Source organism: Chelonia mydas, chromosome 2 (assembly GCF_015237465.2).
Source record: "Chelonia mydas isolate rCheMyd1 chromosome 2, rCheMyd1.pri.v2, whole genome shotgun sequence".
NCBI lineage: Eukaryota > Metazoa > Chordata > Testudines > Cheloniidae > Chelonia > Chelonia mydas.
The window spans coordinates 73,405,688-73,427,428 of NC_057850.1; the positions used below are offsets into that span (position 1 = coordinate 73,405,688).

The 21,741-nt window shown below is 44.5% G+C and overlaps 1 protein-coding gene across 4 annotated transcripts in view; it reads left to right on the forward strand.

Moving 5' to 3' along the window:
- The window catches only part of NOL4 (nucleolar protein 4), a 246,880-nt gene that overhangs the window by 220,855 nt on the left and 4,284 nt on the right, over positions 1 to 21,741 (forward strand). For all 4 annotated transcript variants that reach the window (XM_007058785.4, XM_007058784.4, XM_043539666.1 and 1 more), the window contains one exon: positions 12,020 to 12,200. In XM_007058785.4, the coding sequence (XP_007058847.1) occupies positions 12,020 to 12,200 (181 nt within the window). The remainder of the gene's footprint in view (positions 1 to 12,019; positions 12,201 to 21,741) is intronic.

Here is a 21,741-nt window from a genome sequence, read left to right on the forward strand (position 1 = left end):
TTCTGATCTTTGTTCTCTAGGCTGTATCATGAAGACTCTTCATATAAAATTGTTTGTTATTTTTGTCCCTAAAATATAAATAGCCCAAAGAGTTTCAAATACTGAACTCCAGAGAGGAATCCAAACTAAATATCTGGAGTTTTTTGGGGTACACATCAAATACTGTAGTATTTGCAAAAGTATCTATTTTTTTTGTATAATGTAATGACCGTGCCAGAAAAGTTAAAGCTAAGTATATGTGCTGCCCTTATAGTCATGGTCAAGTTTAAAGGTTCATTTTGGTTCAGACAGGAACCTGAAAGTTTGAATGGTTTGAATGAGTGGACTATCCAAATCTTTTTGGTCTGCAAAATGGGGCTGTAAATCTCACAAGAATAAGGCTTTCTAATGAGATTTCTATGAGACCCCACTTATGTTCAGGCTTAATATATTACACTTGCAGCTTTTGTTCTGATGCTTTGGTGCTTCCAGTCCTGACAGAGGCATGTAAACGTGAGAAAAACAATTAGGATAAAGTTATCAAAACATTTCCAAACAACAAAAATGTTGAGAAACAGTCAAGTTCATTGTTGTATCCTTAACTCATCAATTGGGGAAGGGGGAATGACACAAATGGAGTCCTTCTATTAGCCTGTGGTAAGACAGTTCTCAGCCCTAGCATCTCGCTCTTTAGCAGGAACTATGTCCACTGGGTTTGTAGCAGTCAGCCTTTAAGGAAAGGAATCTTTGCATCTCTGAATAATGGCCACTCTCTTCCAAGTAAGGATCAGCCTTCATCACCAGACCTGTCTAGAGAATGTTAGATGTCTCCTGGGGCTTTCAATGGAATGAAAATTGTAAAGTGTCCTCATGACCTAGCCAAAGATGGGGAGAACCACTTGGCACAGAAATCTTTCTTGGTTGGTTATCAGAGAATGAGGGCTGCTTCTTCTTCGAGTAGTTTCCCTGTGGGTGCTCCATTCTTGGTGTACATGCTCCCCACGCACCCTGGATTAGAGACTTTCATTAGCAGTGTCCATTCAGCCCAGGCTTGTGCCATTGGCATCCCCGTGCCCTGCACCGATGCTATAGCAAGCTGCTCAGGCAAACCACTCCCTCAATTCCTTCTCAAGTGCCTCGGACCAAGACAGACCTAGCGTGTCTGCTTCTTGCCTGCCGCACGAGTTTTGGAGCTTCTTGTTAGTTAGCTAGTTAATTTAGTATTTGGGTTTTTTAAAAGCTTTTCTAGTTATAGAGACTCCCACCAGGGAAATTCTCCCTGTGAAGGACATGCCCAGTTCACCAAGGTTCAAATGCTGCCTCTTGTGTAAAGAAGCCATTCCAGTCAGTGACAAGTATCCGAAGTGTGTTCGCTGACTGAGCTAATCACATGTGCTGCAGAAGTGCAACTTCGGCCCAGCTCTGAAATCTAGGGCTCGGAAGAACCAGGAAGTCAAACTTCGACTACTTATGAGGGAGTGTTCCATCTGCCCCACTTCAGAACCAGGTCACGACCACCCTGGACATCAGTGTCCAGGAACCTTCAGTGCACCTTGATGCAACATTCTCAGAGGCGAAATCCTCAGAGAACCCCAAAGCCTCTCAGAAGAGAAGATCTATTTCCCCGCCCAGTGATTTCCCCCTCAAAAAGACTTCAGTCTCCAGTCAGATCTATGGCCTCTGACAGGTCTTCCTTGAGGCTCAGTACCATAGGTGGGAAAGGTTCCTTCGGTATAAGGGACATGGGAAAATGCCATGGCTCTAAGACTAAACAGGGCTCTGGGAAGACCCTGGTACCATCAGCTGAGGACTGTACCAAACATAGACGATTGATACCATCATCTTGAACTCCACTCCCTGTGCCCTTAACAAGTGTCACAGTATCATGTAAGCCTTTAACTTCATTGGCTCCAGCCTCAAAGCACTCTAAGGCTCTGGTACCATCAAATAAGGATAAACACTCAGTACCGCAACATTCTTGGTAACACAGAACTTCCAATACCAGTGTCTTCATTGTCAGCAGGTACCAAGAACCTCTTGGTCTCTGGAACCCTTCACCTCCCTGGCGCTGTCTCCCCCTTATTCTCTGGGAGCTCCTCCATTAGAAGAAGAGGCTGATAGTGATGATGACTTTCCCTCTGCTTCTTCCATTTCAGTGCAGGGTTCTCCAGTACACCCTTACACTAGCCCCCCCCCATCCCAAAGGAGAAGGAAAGATGCTCTGGGACCTCAATATTCCTTGAGGGAGCAACCCTGGGTGCCACCCCCTCCCATGTATGGGCCTCAATGGTCATAATGGGCAGGCGATTGTTGGCAATTCTCTAGGGCCCCAATCCTATCACATCAGGATGATAGGGACACCCAAGCTTCCCCTTCCCATCAACAGGAGGAAACATCTGAGGAGCAGGAGTCCATGGCAGACAAAGAAGCCATGCCTCAGACCACCATCTCATCCTCTTTGCTGGATGACACCCTGATACCTTCCCCCAACCTATAACTGATTTTTGCCAGTTCTAGGATCTTGTTAAGCAGATGGCAGACTCTCTGCAGACACCCCTCAAGGAGTTCAGGGAACCCCAAAACAAGCTACTGGATGTTTTGCACTCTGTGACGTCACCTAAAGTTGCCTCCCCATTAATGAAGCTCTACTGGAACCCACTAGAACCATCTGGCAAACCCCAGCTAGAGTGACACCCACTCATAAGAGGGTGACATAAAATATTATGTCCAAGGACTCTGCCTTCCTCTTCTTCCACCCACTTCCCAATTCTCTGGGTGTTGATGTGGTGAATGAGCGGAGCAAACAACACCATTATAAATCCACCCCATATGACAGAGACCAAAAGCGCCTGGACCTCCTGGGGAGGAAGGCCTACTCATTGGCTACAGTGCAATTTCATATTGCAAATTACCAAGTGTTGATGGTCAAGTACGACTTTATCAACTACATGAAATTTGGGTTGTTTATTGAGCACCTTCCCCCAGATCAAAGGGAACAATTCCAGGTCACTATTGCTGAGGGACAGTTGCTGGCAAGAACATGCTGTCTGCAGTTTGCAGACAGTGCTCCATGCTGCCGACACCACAGCCCGTGCCATCTCTATGGTGGTGGTGACGTGCAGGGCATCCTGGCTGCAGTTGTCTGGCTTCCCCAGGAAGTTCATAATATGGTTGAGGCTCTCCCATTTGATGGATGGAAGTTGTTTGCAAAGAACATTGAGGAGTCGTTATGTATCTTTAAAGATTCCAGGGCCACATTATGCTCATTAGGCACCTATGCATCTGCAAACAAACAGAAGTTTGGCAGATCACAAACAGCTCAGAGATCCCACCCTATACAATTCTCTGGATTCAACCCCCCCTCCTCAGGAGGAGGCACAGATTCCAGAGAAAGAGACCCTCTAACCCCTCTGATGTGGCTCAGCCACCAGGCATCATCATCAAAACACCAGTTTTGACAGGATAGTCTAGGGTTTGAATTCCCACCACTCATTAGCCTGCCAGGTTCAGTGTTTTTCCCACCTTCCCCCATTTGGAAACTGACTCTCACTCTCCCATGCATTCTGGAAGCAGACACCTCAAACAAATGGGTGTTGGAAGTAATATCAGGCAACACCGTCCATTTACCTCCCTCCCTCCCTCCTCCTCATTCCCTTCCCCATCCCTCTTTAGGGACCCATCTCATGAGCCATTGCTAAGGCAAGAAGTAAACATCCTTCTTCATTTAGGAGCAATAGAACCAGTACCTGCTCAATACAGGGGAAAGTGCTTCTATTCGAACTATTTCCTCATACCAAAGAACGGAGGGTGGAGACAAATTCTAGATCTGAGACTCCTAAACAGATTTGTGAGACCCCATAAATTCAGGATGGTGACCCTGGCAGCTATAATTCCTTCTCTAGATTCAGGGGCTTGGTTTCTGGCCCTCGACCTCCAGGATATGTATTTCCATATAGCAATGCACCCACCTCACAAGAGATTCCTCTGATTTGTGTTAGGCCAGGATAGTTTCCAGTATCAAGTGCTTACCTTCAGCTTCTTCACAGCTCAGAGAGTATTCTGAAAGATTCTGTTAGTAGTGGCTGCTTACCCGTGTTGCCAGACTATAGTGACTATAGTCCCATACCTCGACAATTGGCTACTTGAATTGATCCTACCAAGAAGTGTTGTCTGCCACAAGGACAGTGTTTTCTCTGTTTTTGGACCTGGGCCTCCAGCTGAATGTAGAAAAATCCACACTAACACCTGTTGAATATACAATTCACAGGAGTGTGTCTGGATTCTCTGGTATCCAGGGCATCCCTTCCCCTGGACGGGTTCCAGACATTACTGAGCCTCATCAAAATAACTCAAGACAGTCCCCAGACCTCAGTCAGAAACTGCCTTCGGTGTCTGGGTCACGTGGCCTCTTATACTTTTGTGACAGAGCATGCAGTTACACCTCTGCTGTTTCCAGGGGTGGCTCAGAATGGTTCGCTAACCAGACACACACATTCTAGACAACCAAGTGTCAGTTCCTCAGTGAGTGAAGCATTCCCTAGACTAGTGGGAGATTCACTGCAATGTAGGGGCAGGGGTCCCCTTCCTCCAACCAGCCCCAACAGTGACTGTAACCACAGATGTATCTCTGTTGGGCTGGAGGGGGCACCTAGGCTCTCTAGGGCAGGTGATCACCTCAATAGACCATCCTCCATGTCAACCTCCTGGAGCTCAGAGTGGTAAGAAATGCCTGTCATCAGTTCCTTCCTCTCATCAGACACAGATCTATCAAAGTCATGACAGACAATGTGGCCTGCATGTTTTATATCAATCGTCAAGGAAGGGCAAGACCCCCTTCCCTCTGCGCCCAAGCAATCAAGTTGTGGAGTTAGTGCATAAGGCATCAGATAAGGATCTCAACAGTGTATCTGCCCAGCATACAGAATGTCATGGCCAACTCATTCAGCAGGTGCTTCTCCCAAGAATACGTTGGATTCTTGGGTTCTACACAGAACCTTTCAGATTTGAGGGTTTCTAGAAATAGACCTTTTTGCTACAATTGCAAACAAAAAATGTCACCTGTTTTGCTCAAGGGGAGCTTTAGGTCAGAGTTCACCGGGGGATGCCTTCCTCCTGCCTTGGATGGACAGAATGTTTTATGCCTTCCCTATGATGCCTCTCATCCTCAAGGTGATAAACAAGATCAAGCAGTGCAAGGCCAGAGTCTTTCTAATAGCCCTGGCGTGGTCATGGCAAGCGTTCCCTTACCTGTTTCACCTGGCTTTCTAGCCTCCAATAGATATTCCAACACATACTATTAAATAATAGAAAAGTTTCTACCAGGACTACTTACCTCCAGAATCAGACCCGATTTGGCCACTAGTGCAAATTCCACAATGCTGCACCTGAATCTGCCCCACTTCCTCTCATTCTGGAGTACCTACTACAGCTTAAGAAGTCAAGACTGTCCCTCAATTCCATCAAAGTTCACCTGGCAACCATAACAGCCTTTCGTACTATTGTTAAAGGTTTCTCTCTGTTTGTTCCCCCCCACACACACACACACACACAACCGCAAGATTTCTGAAAAGCTCAGTCAATCTCGTCCTACAGATAAAGGTTCCCACCCCTGCTTTGGACCTGAATTTTGTTCTCAAAAGCCTCACGAAGCCCAGGTTTGAACCAATGGTGACTTCCTTCCTATTGAATTTATCAAGGAAAACCGCTTTCCTAGGGTGATTACCTCAACCGGCAGAGTTGGAGAGATTGGAGCTTTACTGTCAGACCCCCATTCACAACATTTCACAAGGATAAGGTGTCCCTATGGTTTTCTCCCTAAAGGTCCCCAGTTTTCTCCCTGAAGTGACTTTGAATTTCACCTGAATGAGACCATATACCTGCTGGTTTTCTTCTCAAAACTGCATACTTCCAACCAGGAGACGGTTATCCACACTCTAGATGTCAGGAGGGTGTTATCCGACTATCTGGTTAGAACTAAACCATTTTGTAAATCCAATAGACTTTTCTTTTGATTGTAGACGGATCTAAGGATTCCGCCATTTCTACCCAGGGACTCTAAATGGATTTCCAAGTGAAAGCCACCAGGCTGTCGACATTCCACCCCCATCAGCATTTTGGAACACTTGACTAGAACACAATCTACATCTCTGGCTCTCCTTAAAAATTTCCGTTCCAGAAATCTGCAGAGCCACTACATGGTCTTCATTACATACTCAGTGGTGGCAGATGACAGAACAAGGAGCAATGGTCTCGAGTTGCAGTGTGGGAGGTCTAGGTTGGATATTAGGAAAAACTATTTCACTAGGAGGGTGGTGAAGCACTGGAATGGGTTACCTAGGGAGCTGGTGGAACCTCCATCCTTAGAGGTTTTTAAGGTCATGCTTGACAAAGCCCTGGCTGGGATGATCTAGTTGGGGTTGGTCCTGCTTTGAGCAGGAGGTTGGACTAGATTACCTCCTGAGGTCTCTTCCAACCCTGATTGTCGATGATTCTGTGATCTCCTATCGAGCATGCATGGGGTGCACCGACACCAAGGAGAACCTATAGGGACAAACATCTTGAAGAATCACAGTTACTGCACAGCGTGAGTAACCTCTTCTTTGAAAGTTTTAAAGACTTACCTGATTTACCTGAGAGACTGCGAAGAATCCAAAGGTTCAGCTTCCAATGGAAATTTTGTACAAGTTTCAGCCAGATGTAAACTTTGTGGTTGAGTTATTAACCCCCGAACACAGGGAATGGAAATTTTTGTGAGACATGCCTTTCATATAGAGGCATGAAAGCATTGTACGACACTGAAAACAGGCCATACAAATGCCAGACTATAGTGATAGTCCCATACCTTTCTGAGTATGTAGTGATTATGCACTCAGATACAGATCCTCAGTTGGCATAAATCATAATAGTTCCACTGAAGTCAGTGGAACTAATGCTAACTTATACTAGTTGAGCATCGGGGGGGGAGGGATAGCTCAGTGGTTTGAGCATTGGCCTGCTAAACCGAGGGTTGTGAGTTCAATCCTTGAGGGGGCCATTTAGGGAACTGGGGCAAAAATTGGGGATTGGTCCTGCTTTGAGCAGCGGGTTGGACTAAATGACCTCCTGAGGTCCCTTCCAACCCTGATATTCTATGATTCTATGATCTGGCCTCAACTGTTCAAAAAAATGTCATCTTAAAGGAATATAAAAAATGAATACTTTAAATTTACCCCGGGCATAGGGTCCACACAAGGCCTATGCTTGAGTCCTATGTTGAACTTCACTCTATATGCGTTGTATGCCTGTATTTATTTGATTCAGGCCTGTCAGGGGGCTAAATACATCTTTGTCTTGTTCAGTGGATAGTGATCCCAGAACAAACATTGTTAATGGGGCTTAATAAAGTGGGAACCAAAACTAAAGCCAAACAAAATCACATCTGTGCCCTCTTCAGAAATAAAATTTTCGTCACTGCTGATCACACTCAGTCAACAACTTTATTCAAATTAAAATAAAAGGAAAACTTTGCCCCCTATGATGTGCCACAGTATTATTCTGCTATCTGGGTTTCCAGATTTATTGTTCATAAAATTCAAACCCAAGAGAGTTAATCTGACGTGATAAACCTAAAATAAAGCATAGCATTGTGTTAGGACAGCGTATACTATAGACAGCTCTGTTCGCCATGCCCATTATTGACGTTGCTTGACATGTCCCATTGGAAGTCCCTGTTTTCAGTTGCTTATAAGTTTTCCAAACTTTAATCTTTTGAGCTGAATGTCTCTGTGCCTGATTTTTTAATTTCACCCAAAATTATTCTGCTGTTTTCAAGAATCAGGCTAAGGAAAAATATATTGTTTTACCCACGTTAAAAAATTCTGGTGACTTTTCCTTTGAAAAGCTCTAGCACTTCCATGCTACAAATTTGGCAGGGGTGGCCTATCTGTCAGGGATGAGCTTTTTCCTCCCCCTAGGAAAATCCACTCAAATTTTGCCATGTTGGAAACCTTGGGGTTTGGGATACAGGAGTGGGCTCCAGGCTTGGGCAGGGGATTGGGGTCTGGGAGGGGATGAGGGCTCTGGCTGGGGGTGTGGGCTCTGGGGTGGGGCAGGGGATGAGGGGTTTGAGGTCCAGGAGAGGTCTCCGGGCTGGGGGGTGGGGATGAGGGGTTCAGAGTGTGGGAGGGGGCTCCGGGCTGGGGCAAAGGGCTAGGGTGTGGGAGGGGGTACAGGCTCTGGGCTGGGGGTGTGGGCTCGGGGGGGGGCAGAAATGAGGGATTCAGGGTGCAGGAGGGGGCTCTGGGCTGTGACAGGAGATTGGGGGGGTGAGGCCTCCAGCTGGGGGTGCAGGCTCTGGGATGGGGCCAGGGATGAGGGGTTTGGGGTGCAGGAAGGGGTTCTGGGCTGGGGCTGAGGGGTTCAGAGTGTGGGAGTGGAGAGAGCTGGAGCAGGGGGTTGGGTGTGGGAGGACGTTTGGGGTGCAGGCTCTGGGAGGTGCTTACCTCAGGCAGCTCCCGGGAAGTGGCGACATGTCCCTCTTGCTCCTAGGTGCAGAGATGGCCAGGGGGCTCTGTGCGCTGCACCTGTCTGCAGAGATGGCCAATGGGAGCTGCGGAGTTGGCGTTCGAGGCAGCGCCTACACCGTGGGCAGGAGCAGCGCATGGAACCCTCTGAACCTAGGAGCCAGAGGGACATGCCGGCCGCTTCCGGGAGCCGCATGGAGCTGGCCGCTGCAGCCAACCGGACTTCTAGCGGCCCGGTCAGCTGTGGTGACCAGAGCCACCAGGGTCCCTTTTCGACTAGGTGTTCCAGTCGAAAACCGGAAGCCTGGCAACCCTACTTTATGTTCTCACAAGTGATTGATGGAGATTATGTTTGACCCATATTGCTGTGCATGTTTTTTTTTTTTTGAAAGCTAGTCTTCAGCTGCTTGGAATATAAAGTGCAGTTTTTGTGTAATGTACATTTTACAGAAACATGTACATTTTTCAAATAATGTACTACTCTTTAATGTATACTTAATCACTTCTGTGGTTAGATAATATAAGTATGCCTACTGTCTTAGGAAAAATTTCTCCTTCATTACACACTTAGGCTCATAAGTAGAATGTATTTATTGTGATAAATGCCATGGTAATGATCTTACCAAGCACGTGTGTAGGCTCCTATTTTCTAAAACAAATAAGTAACTTATTTCTCAGAATGAATTGTGCCAAAAAGGTATTTATGCTCTTCTCTGATCTAACCCGTGTGTTCCAACAGCTCCTAGACAATGTGCTCAGGTCCTAAGTACTTGCTTTACGAAATGGAAAGAGAAACATTTTTAAAAGGATGTGATCTCATTTATTTTCAGAATGATGATGATTTTAGTCAAATGCTAGGTGAACAGGTGTCTAGCCATAAGTGGATCAGACTTGATATTAAAGGTACATTTATAAATAGTTTAGAAAGGGTTCATAAATGGTTTATAGGTTCTATAAGCATATTACAGACAGGAGTAGCATGTTGTAAGAATTGACTATCCATTTATTAAAATATCTATTAACCATTTATTAACCCTTTGTAATCTAGTTATAAATGTGTCCTTAATATAAAGTGTGACCCATGTCAGCATTTTAATATGCTCGTCATGATTTTTGGGCGCATCACGAAAAACACAACCACAGTTGGCAATAGCTGACGCTGTTGTTGGCAGTCTCAGTGAAGAAGCCAAAGATGGAATGCATATAAAGTTTGGAGCACCCTCAAAAATTAAGGAAACAATGCCAATTTTTATACCAGCTGAGACTCTGGCCAGTAAATCTACGTCAGTCTTTATGCAGTACTTTGGCTTATGCTGTACTTGTTTTGTGAATAAAATAGTCTCCGGTTCTGTCAATCCACAATTTTTAAATACATTTTTAAACAATTAAAAGGAGCTGGTAGTGTCATGTAATTGTAGATTTCACTCATGCAAACAATGGCTCTAGAAGTGGCTTCAGTGCAGAATCTTACAGGCTTAACTCAATTTTCTTGTTTCCCTTTGCAATATGTTCACCAGATCCCTAGTCAAAAAAAGAAAACTTCCTACTGTTTTCAAACCCATAAAAATGTTGGGTTTAGTCAAAGTGGACAGAAACACAAGCTTATTTTGGTATTGTTTTATACTTTTTAATTTTAATCTGTTCTGGAATTTTATTTTATTTTATTTTTTTGTTAAATAATGGGCCAAAAAACCTTTTTGTCTTGTAGGAAAATTGTATACAGCTCTATCTAGTCCTCTGTTTTTAAAAATATACATGCCTGTTTAAAAGGAAAAGACCAGTGCAAATGTAGGCAAATTAGGATTACAAAATTTCAATATGTGGCAATGCAAGTGGTACTCTGACCACTGTTCCTTTCAGTTGTGCTCCCAATACTGTTGGGAAACAGTGAGCAAGCATAGCTCACTTGGAAAATAGCATCCTTTTCTTTTCAAACACATTACTAGAGTTTTACCATTCAATGTCTTTTTTCATAATACTGAATATTCCTCAGTGAATAATATAAACATTTCCGCAATGTGGGTTACAGGCATCATTCCATACAGGCCTGTGTTGCAAAACCTGAAGCAAAGACTACCAGTTGTTCTGTTGTACCTACCAAGAAAGTATTGATCAACTAGCATAGAACATCAAATATCTCAGAGTTATGGCACTGTAGTTTGTTTCATTTCCAAATTTTAAAAGCAAAGACACTTGAAGGAAAGAATAAATCTGTTGTAGAACATGGTATAAATATCTAGGTAGACAGAGAGAGTATTTTTTATCCAAAGTACGATTGCAAGGACAAAGTAGGAGGAAGCTGATGCTTTTTAAAACACGAGGGAGCCCTGTAAAAGAGGATTGAGAGCCCGACCTAACTCCCTTTGAAGTCAATCTTTTCATCAACCTTGCTGGGAACTGTATCAGGCCCTGAGCGAGTATGTGAATGGAAATATCATCTAGTTTTGGAAAAAGTCCTCATATCAAATCAGAAAATAAGGCAGCAGCTTTGGGAATTTTAGGGAATGGATGATGATTTAAGCTTTCTTGCCAAGCTAAAACTTTACTGCATAGCTTATTGAATATTTTCTCACAGGAAAAAAACTCCATTCTGCTTTATAACAGACAGCATGACCTTTGAAGATAAAAAGTAAATTACATTAAACTTTTGGCAAAAATACATTGCAGTTTTTATCCTTTATTTGGATTCTTATATGTTATTGAAGAGAACTTATTGTGGAATTCAGTACAGCCAAGTATCTTAATAATGCAAATATATGCCTCAGTACAAATTAATGTCCCCAGTGCCCATTTTGGTTATTAATGCAATTCATTATCTGACTTCTCAGTATTCTGCTGCAACATACTTTAAAAGCTTCTTTCAATAATACAGTTTTTTCTCTTGAATAATCTTGGTTGTGTCTAACTCTTCAAACTCATATGCAAAATAAACAAACAAAAGCTTCCAGCTCAGAAAAGTTTGGTCTCCTGTGTCGTAATGCCACATCATTCCACAGATATGGAAAGCATGATTTCCTTCTCTTTTTCCCCCCTGCTATTTCCTGGTATCTTTGATGCTGATCGATCCATCTAGAGAACATGCCAATGCATTTTATGTTGGTTTGTTGTAACAAGAAAAAACTGATTTTCTGCACCAAGAGGGTTGCTTTAAATGCCAGAGAGTAATCATTTGCTTTCAGTTCCTTCCATTTTATTTTGATTTAGAGTTAAGTTTTTCAGGAGATTGCAAGCTCTTCTGGGCAGGGTCTGTGTCTTCCTATGTGTTTGGACAGCACCCAGCATGTTGTGATTTGCTAGCAAAATGCAAATAAATAAATTATAGTGGCGGTTGTAGGAAATCTATGTTCATGGTTATTCTCCTGATTTCTTTTCAGTTGATAAACTGTCAGTTGAAAACATGTACATGCTTGTTTCTTGTTTATTACACTGTTGTGCAAGTAACACTTCGGGAGCTTTAAATAACAATAAAACAGCCCCTCTCATTCAAGGTGAACTTTAACAATTATTTGAAACCTTACAATGAAACATTGTTTTGGCAGGATGAAGCTGCTCCAGCTGACAAACAATATAAACAAGAGCCAGCCCAGGTCACTTATTCAACATCCGCTGTTTCCAGCACACAGGAGGTGTTGTACATCAATGGAAATGGGACCTACAGTTACCATAGTTACAGAGGGTTAGGAAGTGGGCTGCTAAATCTCAGCGATGCTTCTAGCAGTGGTGAGTTTCCTTACCAATGTTTCTGTATGTGTGTTTGTGGATGCATTTACCCCCCACAATACTGAAAACTAATCTAAAGGGTGCTGTATCTCTAGGCTCGTATCAGTTACATGACTAGGGGCCCAGACTTGCTAACTGCTGGGCATACTGCTTAGTACTGTGTGTAGTCCCCTTGTGGCTTAAATGTGGCTATTCAGAACAGGACAAGATCAAGCCCTAAGTCCGTAACAAAGCTGAGTACAAATATTGGATCAGATCCTCCACTGATGTAAATAGGCACAGCTTCATGAGGATCTGATTTATTGTTATGTCTAGTTTGAAGTAAAGCAATTAGAGGTTGAAAAATACTATATTCTACCTTTCAAAACTTGTTTAATCCAGCTTCTTTTCTGAATTCCTCTTACCAACAAGAACAATACACCATAGTTCAGAAACCAACACTTGTTGTTGACAATCTGGCTAACTATTGGCCTGAGTCCCATCTGCTGACTTTAGGAAATTAGAGAGACGAAGTGAGTAAGGTAATATCTTTTATTGGATCTACTTCTGTTGCTGACAGAGACATGCTTTTGAACCATACAGAGCTCTTCCTCAGATCTTTAGGAAAGGTAATTGAGCAGGAAGTCCCGGATGACTGGAAAAAGGCTAATGTAGTGCCCATCTTTAAAAAAGGGAAGAAGGAGGATCCTGGGAACTACAGGCCAGTCAGCCTCACCTCAGTCCCTGGAAAAATCATGGAGCAGGTCCTCAAGGAATCAATTCTGAAGCACTTAGATGAGAGGAAAGTGATCAGGAACAGTCAGCATGGATTCACCAAGGGCAAGTCATGCCTGACTAATCTAATTGCCTTCTATGATGAGATAACTGGCTCTGTGGATGAGGGGAAAGCAGTGGACATGTTGTTCCTTGACTTTAGCAAAGCTTTTGACACGGTCTCCCACAGTATTCTTGCCAGCAAATTAAGGAAGTATGGGCTGGATGAATGGACTGTTAGGTGGATAGAAAGTTGGCTAGATTGTTGGGCTCAATGGGTAGTAATCAATGGCTCCATGTCTTGTTGACAGCCAGTATCAAGTGGAGTGCCCCAAGGGTCGGTCCTGGGGCCGGTTTTGTTCAATATCTTCATAAATGATCTGGAGGATGGTGTGGATTGCACCCTCAGCAAGTTTGCAGATGACACTAAACTGGCAGGAGAGGTAGATACACTGAAGGATAGGGATGGGATACAGAGGGACCTAGACAAATTGGAGGATTGGGCCAAAAGAAATCTGATGAGGTTCGACAAGTGCAGAGTCCTGCACTTAGGACAGAAGAATGCCATGCACTGCTACAAACTAGGGACCAAATGGCTCGGCAGCAGTTCTGCAGAAAAGGACCTAGGGGTTACAGTGGACGAGAAGCTGGATATGAGACAACAGTGTGCCCTTGTTGCCAAGAAGGCCAATGGCATTTTGGGATGTATAAGTAGGGGCATGGCCAGCAGATCGAGGGACGTGATCGTTCCCCTCTATTCGACATTGGTGAGGCCTCATCTGGAGTACTGTGTCCAGATTTGGGCCCCACACTACAAGAAGGATGTGGAAAAATTGGAAAGCATCCAGCAGCAGAGGGCAACAAAAATGATTAGGGGACTGGAACACCTGACTTATGAGGAGAGGCTGAGGGAACTAGGATTGTTTAGTCTGCAGAAAAGAAGAATGAGGGGGGATTTGATAGCTGCTTTCAACTACCTGAAAGGGGGTTCCAAAGAGGATGAATCTAGACTGTTCTCAGTGGTAGCAGATGACAGAACAAGGAGTAATGGTCTCAAGTTGCAGTGGGGGAGGTTTAGGTTGGATATTAGGAAAAGCTTCTTCACGAGGAGGGTGGTGAAACACTGGAATGCGTTACCTAGGGAGGTGGTGGAATCTCCTTCCTTAGAAGTTTTTAAGGTCAGGCTTGACAAAGCCCTGGCTGGGATGATTATTTGGGGATTGGTCCTGCTTTGAGCAGGGGGTTGGACTAGATGACCTCCTGAGGTCCCTTCCAACCCTGATATTCTATGATTCTATGATAGGTTGTAGCAAGGCAGTTCTGGCACTTTCTTGATTCCTTATTTTCCTTGATTGCAGTCAATCTGATTATAGGCATTTATTTGGGGTAAAAACTTCACTGACTGCATTAGTTGATGGTCTCTTCCTGGCAATGGAAGAAGATAGCATGCCTGTGATGATTAGATCTGTCACCAACGTTTGATACAATTGACTATGAGAGTTTGTTGGCTTGTTTGTGGGCATTAATTGGGGTAGATGGGGCTGCTCTGGAGTAGCGCTATTCTTTCTAAAAGAGCCCAAAGGGAAGTTGTGAGCAATAGTTCCTCTCCTCCAATGGCTCTTTTTTGCAGGGAGCTCACTGCTCTGTTTTAGCGTGTGCATGAGTATATTGGGAAGGGTTAGTGTTTGCCCTCTCTGCAGAAGAATTTTTGCTTGTTGATTATTTCTTTTATTGAAGAAGTCTTCATTTTGAGAAAGCATTTACTTCTGAATTCAATAATCCCCATCAGACATTTTTGCCTTGTTTACAAATGTTCTGACAGTGTAAAAACAAGCCCACACTTTAGTCAGGATGTGTATAGACACATACTGTCATCTGTATCTGCTACAAAATAAAGGCTTTTGCAAAAGCTGGATAAAAACTCATGGCTTGAATATCTATTTCTGGACATTTCCCTACAGTAATATAATTACTGTCTCCAATTAGCTCTCTTATCTAATAGTCAAATCAACATGTGTATTTTATATGACGTAACTCATTTCATTATCGACATTTATATTTTATATGACGTAATTCGTTTAATTTGGTTGCCTCCTGCCCTGTAAATTTCCTCCCTTCTCTGATCCCATCCATCAAATCAAGGCATCCCCTGGCCCAATTACTCATGCCCCACTGCTCATTAGGGACCTGTCTATACCCTGCTGTGTGGTGCTTGCCTCCTCAGCCTGTGCTTCCACATGTCTAATGATAGAATCATAATTAGTTCCTTATACAAGCGTGTGTGGCGGGGGGGGGAGCCATGAAACTGCTCAGCATAAAAGGCAAGGATGGGCAAGGAAAGAGAGGATGGGGCTGCAGCAGCTTGAACAAGAGGCACCTCGGTTTTAAATAGGGAATTGAGGAGGGCAGAACAGGAAAGAAATTAGGCAGAAAGTGACAAATTCTCTTTCCCCACTTCAAACCCACAGGGTAAATCAGTTCAACTTCTTTTACATGGAGTCTGCAATAACATGTATGGCTTCTCCCTCTGTTTGGAAGCTTTCTGGGTTGGCAGAGACCCTGACAGCCCCTGTATGAGTCAGGCTGTCATGAAGAAGCAGAGAGCGGTGTAGAAAGCAACAAGCCTCCAAGCAGATTGCCCTTGGCTGTTTTACGTCCCTAAAGTCCACATGGATGAAAGGGGAACTGCAATTTTAGGAGGTTGAACCCTCCAGACTTTTAGGGGACACATTTCCCTACCATGCAACTGAATAGAAAAATTCTGCAGACTGACTGTACTCACTTGAAGTAGGTATAGATGTAATATACTCACATGTTAAAACCCATTTACACTGCCAGAACAGTATAAAGGGACCTTAGAGTAAGGGACAATCTGTGTTTACTTCCCTACATGGCAACAACCCTAAAATGGGAGCATGAGGCCCTATATTCATTGCAATAAACAATACTATTGTTATAGGTAGCACAGGTAGCAATGACCATAGTTAAGGTTTCCCCACACTTTTCATAAACACGAACCCTGTTTTCAGTTGTTCGCCAAACATAAACTGTCTGAGCAGAAATTTTCCATGTGAAGTGACCGCCTCAGGCTGAATTTTTTTGGGGAAGTTTCAGCTAAAACAGTGCGGCCATTTCTGAAGAAAAGATCAGGGGGGAAATACATTGGTTTTCACCTATTAAAAAAAATCTCAAGCTGTTTCAATGAGAAGCTCTAGCGCCTCCATGCTTTGGAGCAGGGGCTTGAAGTTTGGCAAGCTGGGGGGTGTCATCCTGGTGTCAGGAATGTGCCTCTTGCCATCCCCATGAAAATGAACCCAGATTTGGCCAGGTTCTGAGCTTCTGAAAAATTTCAGTTCACGCATGCTCGGGAGAGGTTGTTAGAGTTTGGCAGCTAAATTCTCCAAAAATTCTGTCTGCACTGAGCATGCTCCATCCTCCTCAGATTCTGACTTGCCAATTGGACTGGGCATGCGCCGTCCCCACAGTGTGACTGAGCATGTGCCTGACCAAGGCTATAGGGCAGGGATGGGCAAACCTTTTGGCCTGAGGGCTGCATCGGGTTTCTGAAATTGTATGGAGGACAAGTTAGGGGAGGCTGTGTCTCCCCAAACAGCCAGGCATGGCCCGGCCCCTGACCCCTATCCGACCCCCCCCACTTCTCGCCCCCTGATGGCCCCCCCGGGACTCCTGCCTCATCCACCGCCCCCGCCGCTCTTGGTCCCCAGACCCCCGCCCCAACTACCCCCCACTGCCCCATCCATCCCCCTCCTCTCCTTCCTGACTGCCCCCTGGGACCCCTACCCCATCCAACCATCCCTTCTCCCTGACCGCCCCCTGCCCCTAACTGCCCCCCACCTCATTCAACTCCCCCTCTCCTTCCTGACTGCCCCCCCGGGGACCCCCTGCCCCATCCATCCCCCTTGCTCCCTGTCCGCCCCCCGCCGCCCCATCCAACCCCTCCTCTCCTTCTTGACTGCCCCCCCCGGGACCCCTGCCCCCATTCAACCCCCATTCCCCACCCTCTGACTGCCCCAACCCCTATCCATGCCACGAACTCCCCCTGCCCTCTATCCAACGCCCCTTACTGCACTGCCTGGAGCACCAGTGGCTGGCAGCGCCACTGCACCAGGACAGGCAGCCGCGCCGCGCAGCACAGAGCACTGGGTCAGGCTGGGCTCTGCAGCCCCACCGCCCAGAGCATTGCGCCGCACAGCGGCATGGCTGTGGGGGAGTGGGGACAGCCTCCTGGGCCAGGAGCTCAGGGGCTGGGCAGGACGGTCCCGTGGGCCGTAGTTTGCTCACCTCTGCTGTAGGGGCTGAGCAGGACTTTCCATGTATTTGCTTCTCCTGGCTGGTGGGATCTGTTGTGTTGCCAGGCACAGGAACTGAGAGCAGGAAGACAGTCTTTCCTGTGCTTTCAAATGCTCCCCCTGTTGGCATCCAGACAGTGAGGAGGGAAAGGAGGAAGTAGCCTGACTTAGATGTGTTAGGTAAGGATTGGGAGGTGTGGAGGGAAAGGGAAGAAATGCAGGGTTGTGGGACAGGGGCAAGAGCTTGGACAAGTATTATTAGCCCCATTTTACAAAAGAGAAAAATAAGGTTCAGAGAAGTTAAGTGACTTGACGAGCTCTATAGCAGAGCTGGGAGTTTCCTGACTTCCTGTATTATCGACAGACTTCCATCTTATGATCATCCTTCCTTCCTCTTACTGAGAGCAATGGAAACAGTTTTTCAATGTGCTTATTCTTTTCTACTTTGTGTGGACCCCAGCATCCTTATGTGTGGTGATTCAGGCTGGCATGCTCAAAATTAAGCTGACCCCCACATTTGGAATCGGGAAAAAATTTCTCTGACAGGGTATATCGGAAGGTACATTATTTTGCACCTTTATCGGCATAGTAGAGCAGGGGTCATCTATTAGGATGAGGTAGGTGTATTCCACATGATGATTTCCTGTGATGGTAGGGGCAGACACTGGTGGACCTCAGTCATCATCTCCATCTCCAAGCAAGTGTCTTGTGGTTGTCACTTGAAGATGCTTGATGGTGAATTGTTACAGACATCTTTCTGTTCTAACTTTTTTTGTCAAGCTACAAAGCTGTGTTTCCTTTAACTGAATTAGCTGAATGTTTTGTTTCCCATGCAGCTGAGGGCATGGAAAGGAAGGGAAATGGAGAAAAAAGACTTAGTCCAATTCATTAGTGTCTGCTACCCTGGCCTAAGAAATGTCCCAGCACTGAGAATTATTGCTTCGCACATATCTGCCCTCTTTTGGGAGAGAGGAAGAGGAGAAATATGGTAGATGCAAAATAAAATAATCATACTTCTAATCAGAATAAATAATGCTCGCTTGGAAAAAAATAACATAAATAGAAAACAACTATCAAAGTCTAATTTTAGTGGAACGCGATATGAAACGATCTGAATGCATGTTAAGCAGTTGCAGTGGCACTTGAAGAAAAATATTTGAATAAAAATTACACAGTAAAAAGACTCTGCATAATAGATTTCAAGGTATGGGCAGTGGCCCTACATCTGGGGAACGTGTCTTTTGCATCGTGATAGATGAAAAAAGTTGGTTAATTGTCATGGGGTAAAGTAATTTGACATCTTAACACATGCTTAATCAAATGTCAGTCTTTTTGAATGAGATATGGCTCTTATAATTATTGCCTACAATAATAACGACCAATTTGAGAGTCTATGTTAAATATATTAGAGCATTATTTTCTTTCAGCAGGCTATTAACTATCAAAATGATAGTTACCCACTGGTAGCGTGCAATTCTGAAGAGATTATTGCTTAGACAACTCACATATGGTGTTGCCACGCATGAACCATCAGTGTTTATATCACCATTGGTCATATCATACATCTGACTCTGGAATTTTAAATAATTAACCTTGCCAGTGAGTAGTATATGAAGCAATAATTAGTTCACTTTTAGATCTTGCAGTTTACAGTAAAGTCATTTGTCCAGCAGTGTATTTAATATCAGATTTATTCAGCAGTTAATCTGATAAATGATTGTTTAGTACATGAAGACAGGATTCCTAGGGTTTTATATTTTGAATTATTTAGTTAAACTAGAACCATTAAGCTTTGCAAAAGAAATGAGGTGAATGTAATTGGAGTGACTCCCTAAATTTAAAGTTAAAATGTAAATCCATCAGTCTCACTGTGGCCCTCAGAAAGATCTCTCTGAGCACCTTGTCTAATTCACTGCTTAAGAAGCTGTGCTATGGTGAAAATGATAGGTAACAGTCTTGATTTATAAAAGTGTGTACTAAGCAATAAAAATAAATAAAAAATACAGACCCCCTCTTCAGGTGTCCAGTACATGCTTAATCTTTGTTTGCACACTGCCACAGACCAAAGTGACTGTGCAAACTGATCATCCTTGCATATCAAAACTGGAATACTCTGTGACAGGCCAGGGTATTCCAAAAGGTGCAGGCCTGGTATACTCAAGGGGAAATTTAAATGGAAAGGTTCATCGCAAAAAATGCAGATTATTATTCCCTTTAATGAAAGGGAGTGCATTTCCTGCTGCTGGGCACAGTGCCAGGTTAATAGGGAACATAAGGTTATTAAGAAATGAATTCCCACATAAGGAAAGGGGAAAATAGTATAAGAAACTCTCTTTAAGCTGCCCAGTTTTCCCCAGATGTAATCATTTGTACTGGTGGCTTCAGGAGATAAAGGTCCATGAAAGCAGTTCATTAACTAGTTATTTAAAAGACCTACTCATGTGTGCACGTAGAAATAAACAATGGATTTGCTAAGCAGGGGACTACAACTCCCATCAGTCCGCTCGACACTGGCCAGTCAAGGGGAAAGGCCCTGAATCAGGAAGTGGCCAGGCTCTTTTGCATTGCAACCCAGGAGCTGCAGAGAAGCTGGGTACAGAGAGCAATCCCCAGGAATGGTTGCAGAGCTGTGATTCTTTCATTGTTTAGCCACAGTGCAGTAATACTGGGCCCGAGAAAGTAAGCGTGACAATGACACTGTAGCCTGCTGGTTCGAGCCCTCACTGGGGAAGTGGGAGATCCAGTCTCCCTGCGCCAATGCATTTTTAATGTATTTATCCGCCGTGGAACAGCGTCAACGGGACAAATTGAGGAAGCCTCAGATGAGCCTATTTTATAGCCCAGTAGTTATAGGTACTGCTCAGTACTGGAGTACACCCAGGATTAGAGTCACAAAAGGACTCAGGTGCCAATTGTCACTTTAGGCGCCTAAATCCCTTCTATATCCCTATATATACATTATGGTTTATATTTATATAATCAGCCACCTGCTTATATAAATCTGTATAGATTCATTCTTATTACTAAAGCTTCAGGTTTCTCTCTGAGTATTTGATACCTGCATATGGATGGGCAGAAAAATACAGACAGTGAAGAGTGTGTGATACATTTATGCCTTATTTCACGAAGAAACCAGTACGACTGATGGAGCTACAAATGAGTTATGACATTCTTAACGTGTACTACTAAGTGGGGGGTCATACCCACTTCATTTCTTTTCAGACTGGGGCAGTGGTGAAGTGGATAGGGATTCAGCACAAATGGAAGTATCACTGCACTATATTTATTATCCAGGGAGCGCTAGTGACAGGTATAGATGAGGCTGTGTACACTCTCATTTTAGCCCTTTTCAGTCATTCAGAATGTTCTGAAACTTGAATCTTTCAGGATGAAACTACCTAGGTTTGGTCTCTGGCCCAGGATAAATTCTTATAGGTAAGTTGTACCTGGGCCTTACCCAGGTGTGCTCTGGAGACACGTTGCAAGAGCGCCATTTCAAAACCCAGGTAAGGATTGGACACAGCTGCAGTTTCTGCATTCAAGGGAACGCACGGACTGTTCCCTCACTCCTCGCTGTTCTGCGGCATGGGTGGGAGAGGAGAGCACGCTGCATCCCACAAAAGGGTAGCAGCCAGCACTTTTCTTGTGTCTCCTGGAGCTCCTGTGGGCCAGTGTGGCTCTGTATTGCCCGCAGTGCTCGACTGTGCTGAAAGGTACAGTTGATCCCTTTGGAAACTTAGAAAAAGGATGGTTCAGCTGCATCTGAGTACAAGGAGAGTGAAAGAAAAATACTTTCCCCTTATTAAAAGAAATCCTTTCAACTTATTTTCAAAATGGTTTGGGACAGAAAGCTGTAATCTGGCACAGAAATAACTCCTTCATTGTCCTGGTAGAAATCTGTAGGGCTTCGTCTGAGCTGAGAAGAATCACACTTTGCCCCAGAGCAGTGCAATGGGTTCAGTGTTTAATGACTTTTTACCAGCTTTCCCCTCAGTCCACACACAAGGCGTCTGCTCAGGCTGTCTGGCTTGCCTGACACTCCAATCTCATCTTCCCCCATGTTGAATTCCTCCACATCCACTAGATGTTTTGTTGCATCAAGTTCAAGTTTCTTTTCCTGACTTCTGTGGGCCACTCACAAATCTGCCCATCCTTATTTGCCCTTCTCATCTGTCACATTGCCTTATGCCTTGTCTGCCACCAGTGACAGCCTTGTTTGCTCATATCGGTTTCTCACACACATGGCTCTGTGCCTTCTTCCACGCTGCCCCTTAAACCTAGACAATGCTCCCTGCGCTGATCTGTAAGGCTACTACTCTCTCCTACAGCACTGCCACCTCTGCCATGGCACGCTGAGGACAGATGGGACTGGCTGGCACTTAAACTGAGCTATAGTCATCCAGAAAGAACCAACATATATTTGATTATATCTTTCTCCTCTTATGCTTCATATGTCACTTTCCTTCTTAGATTGTAAA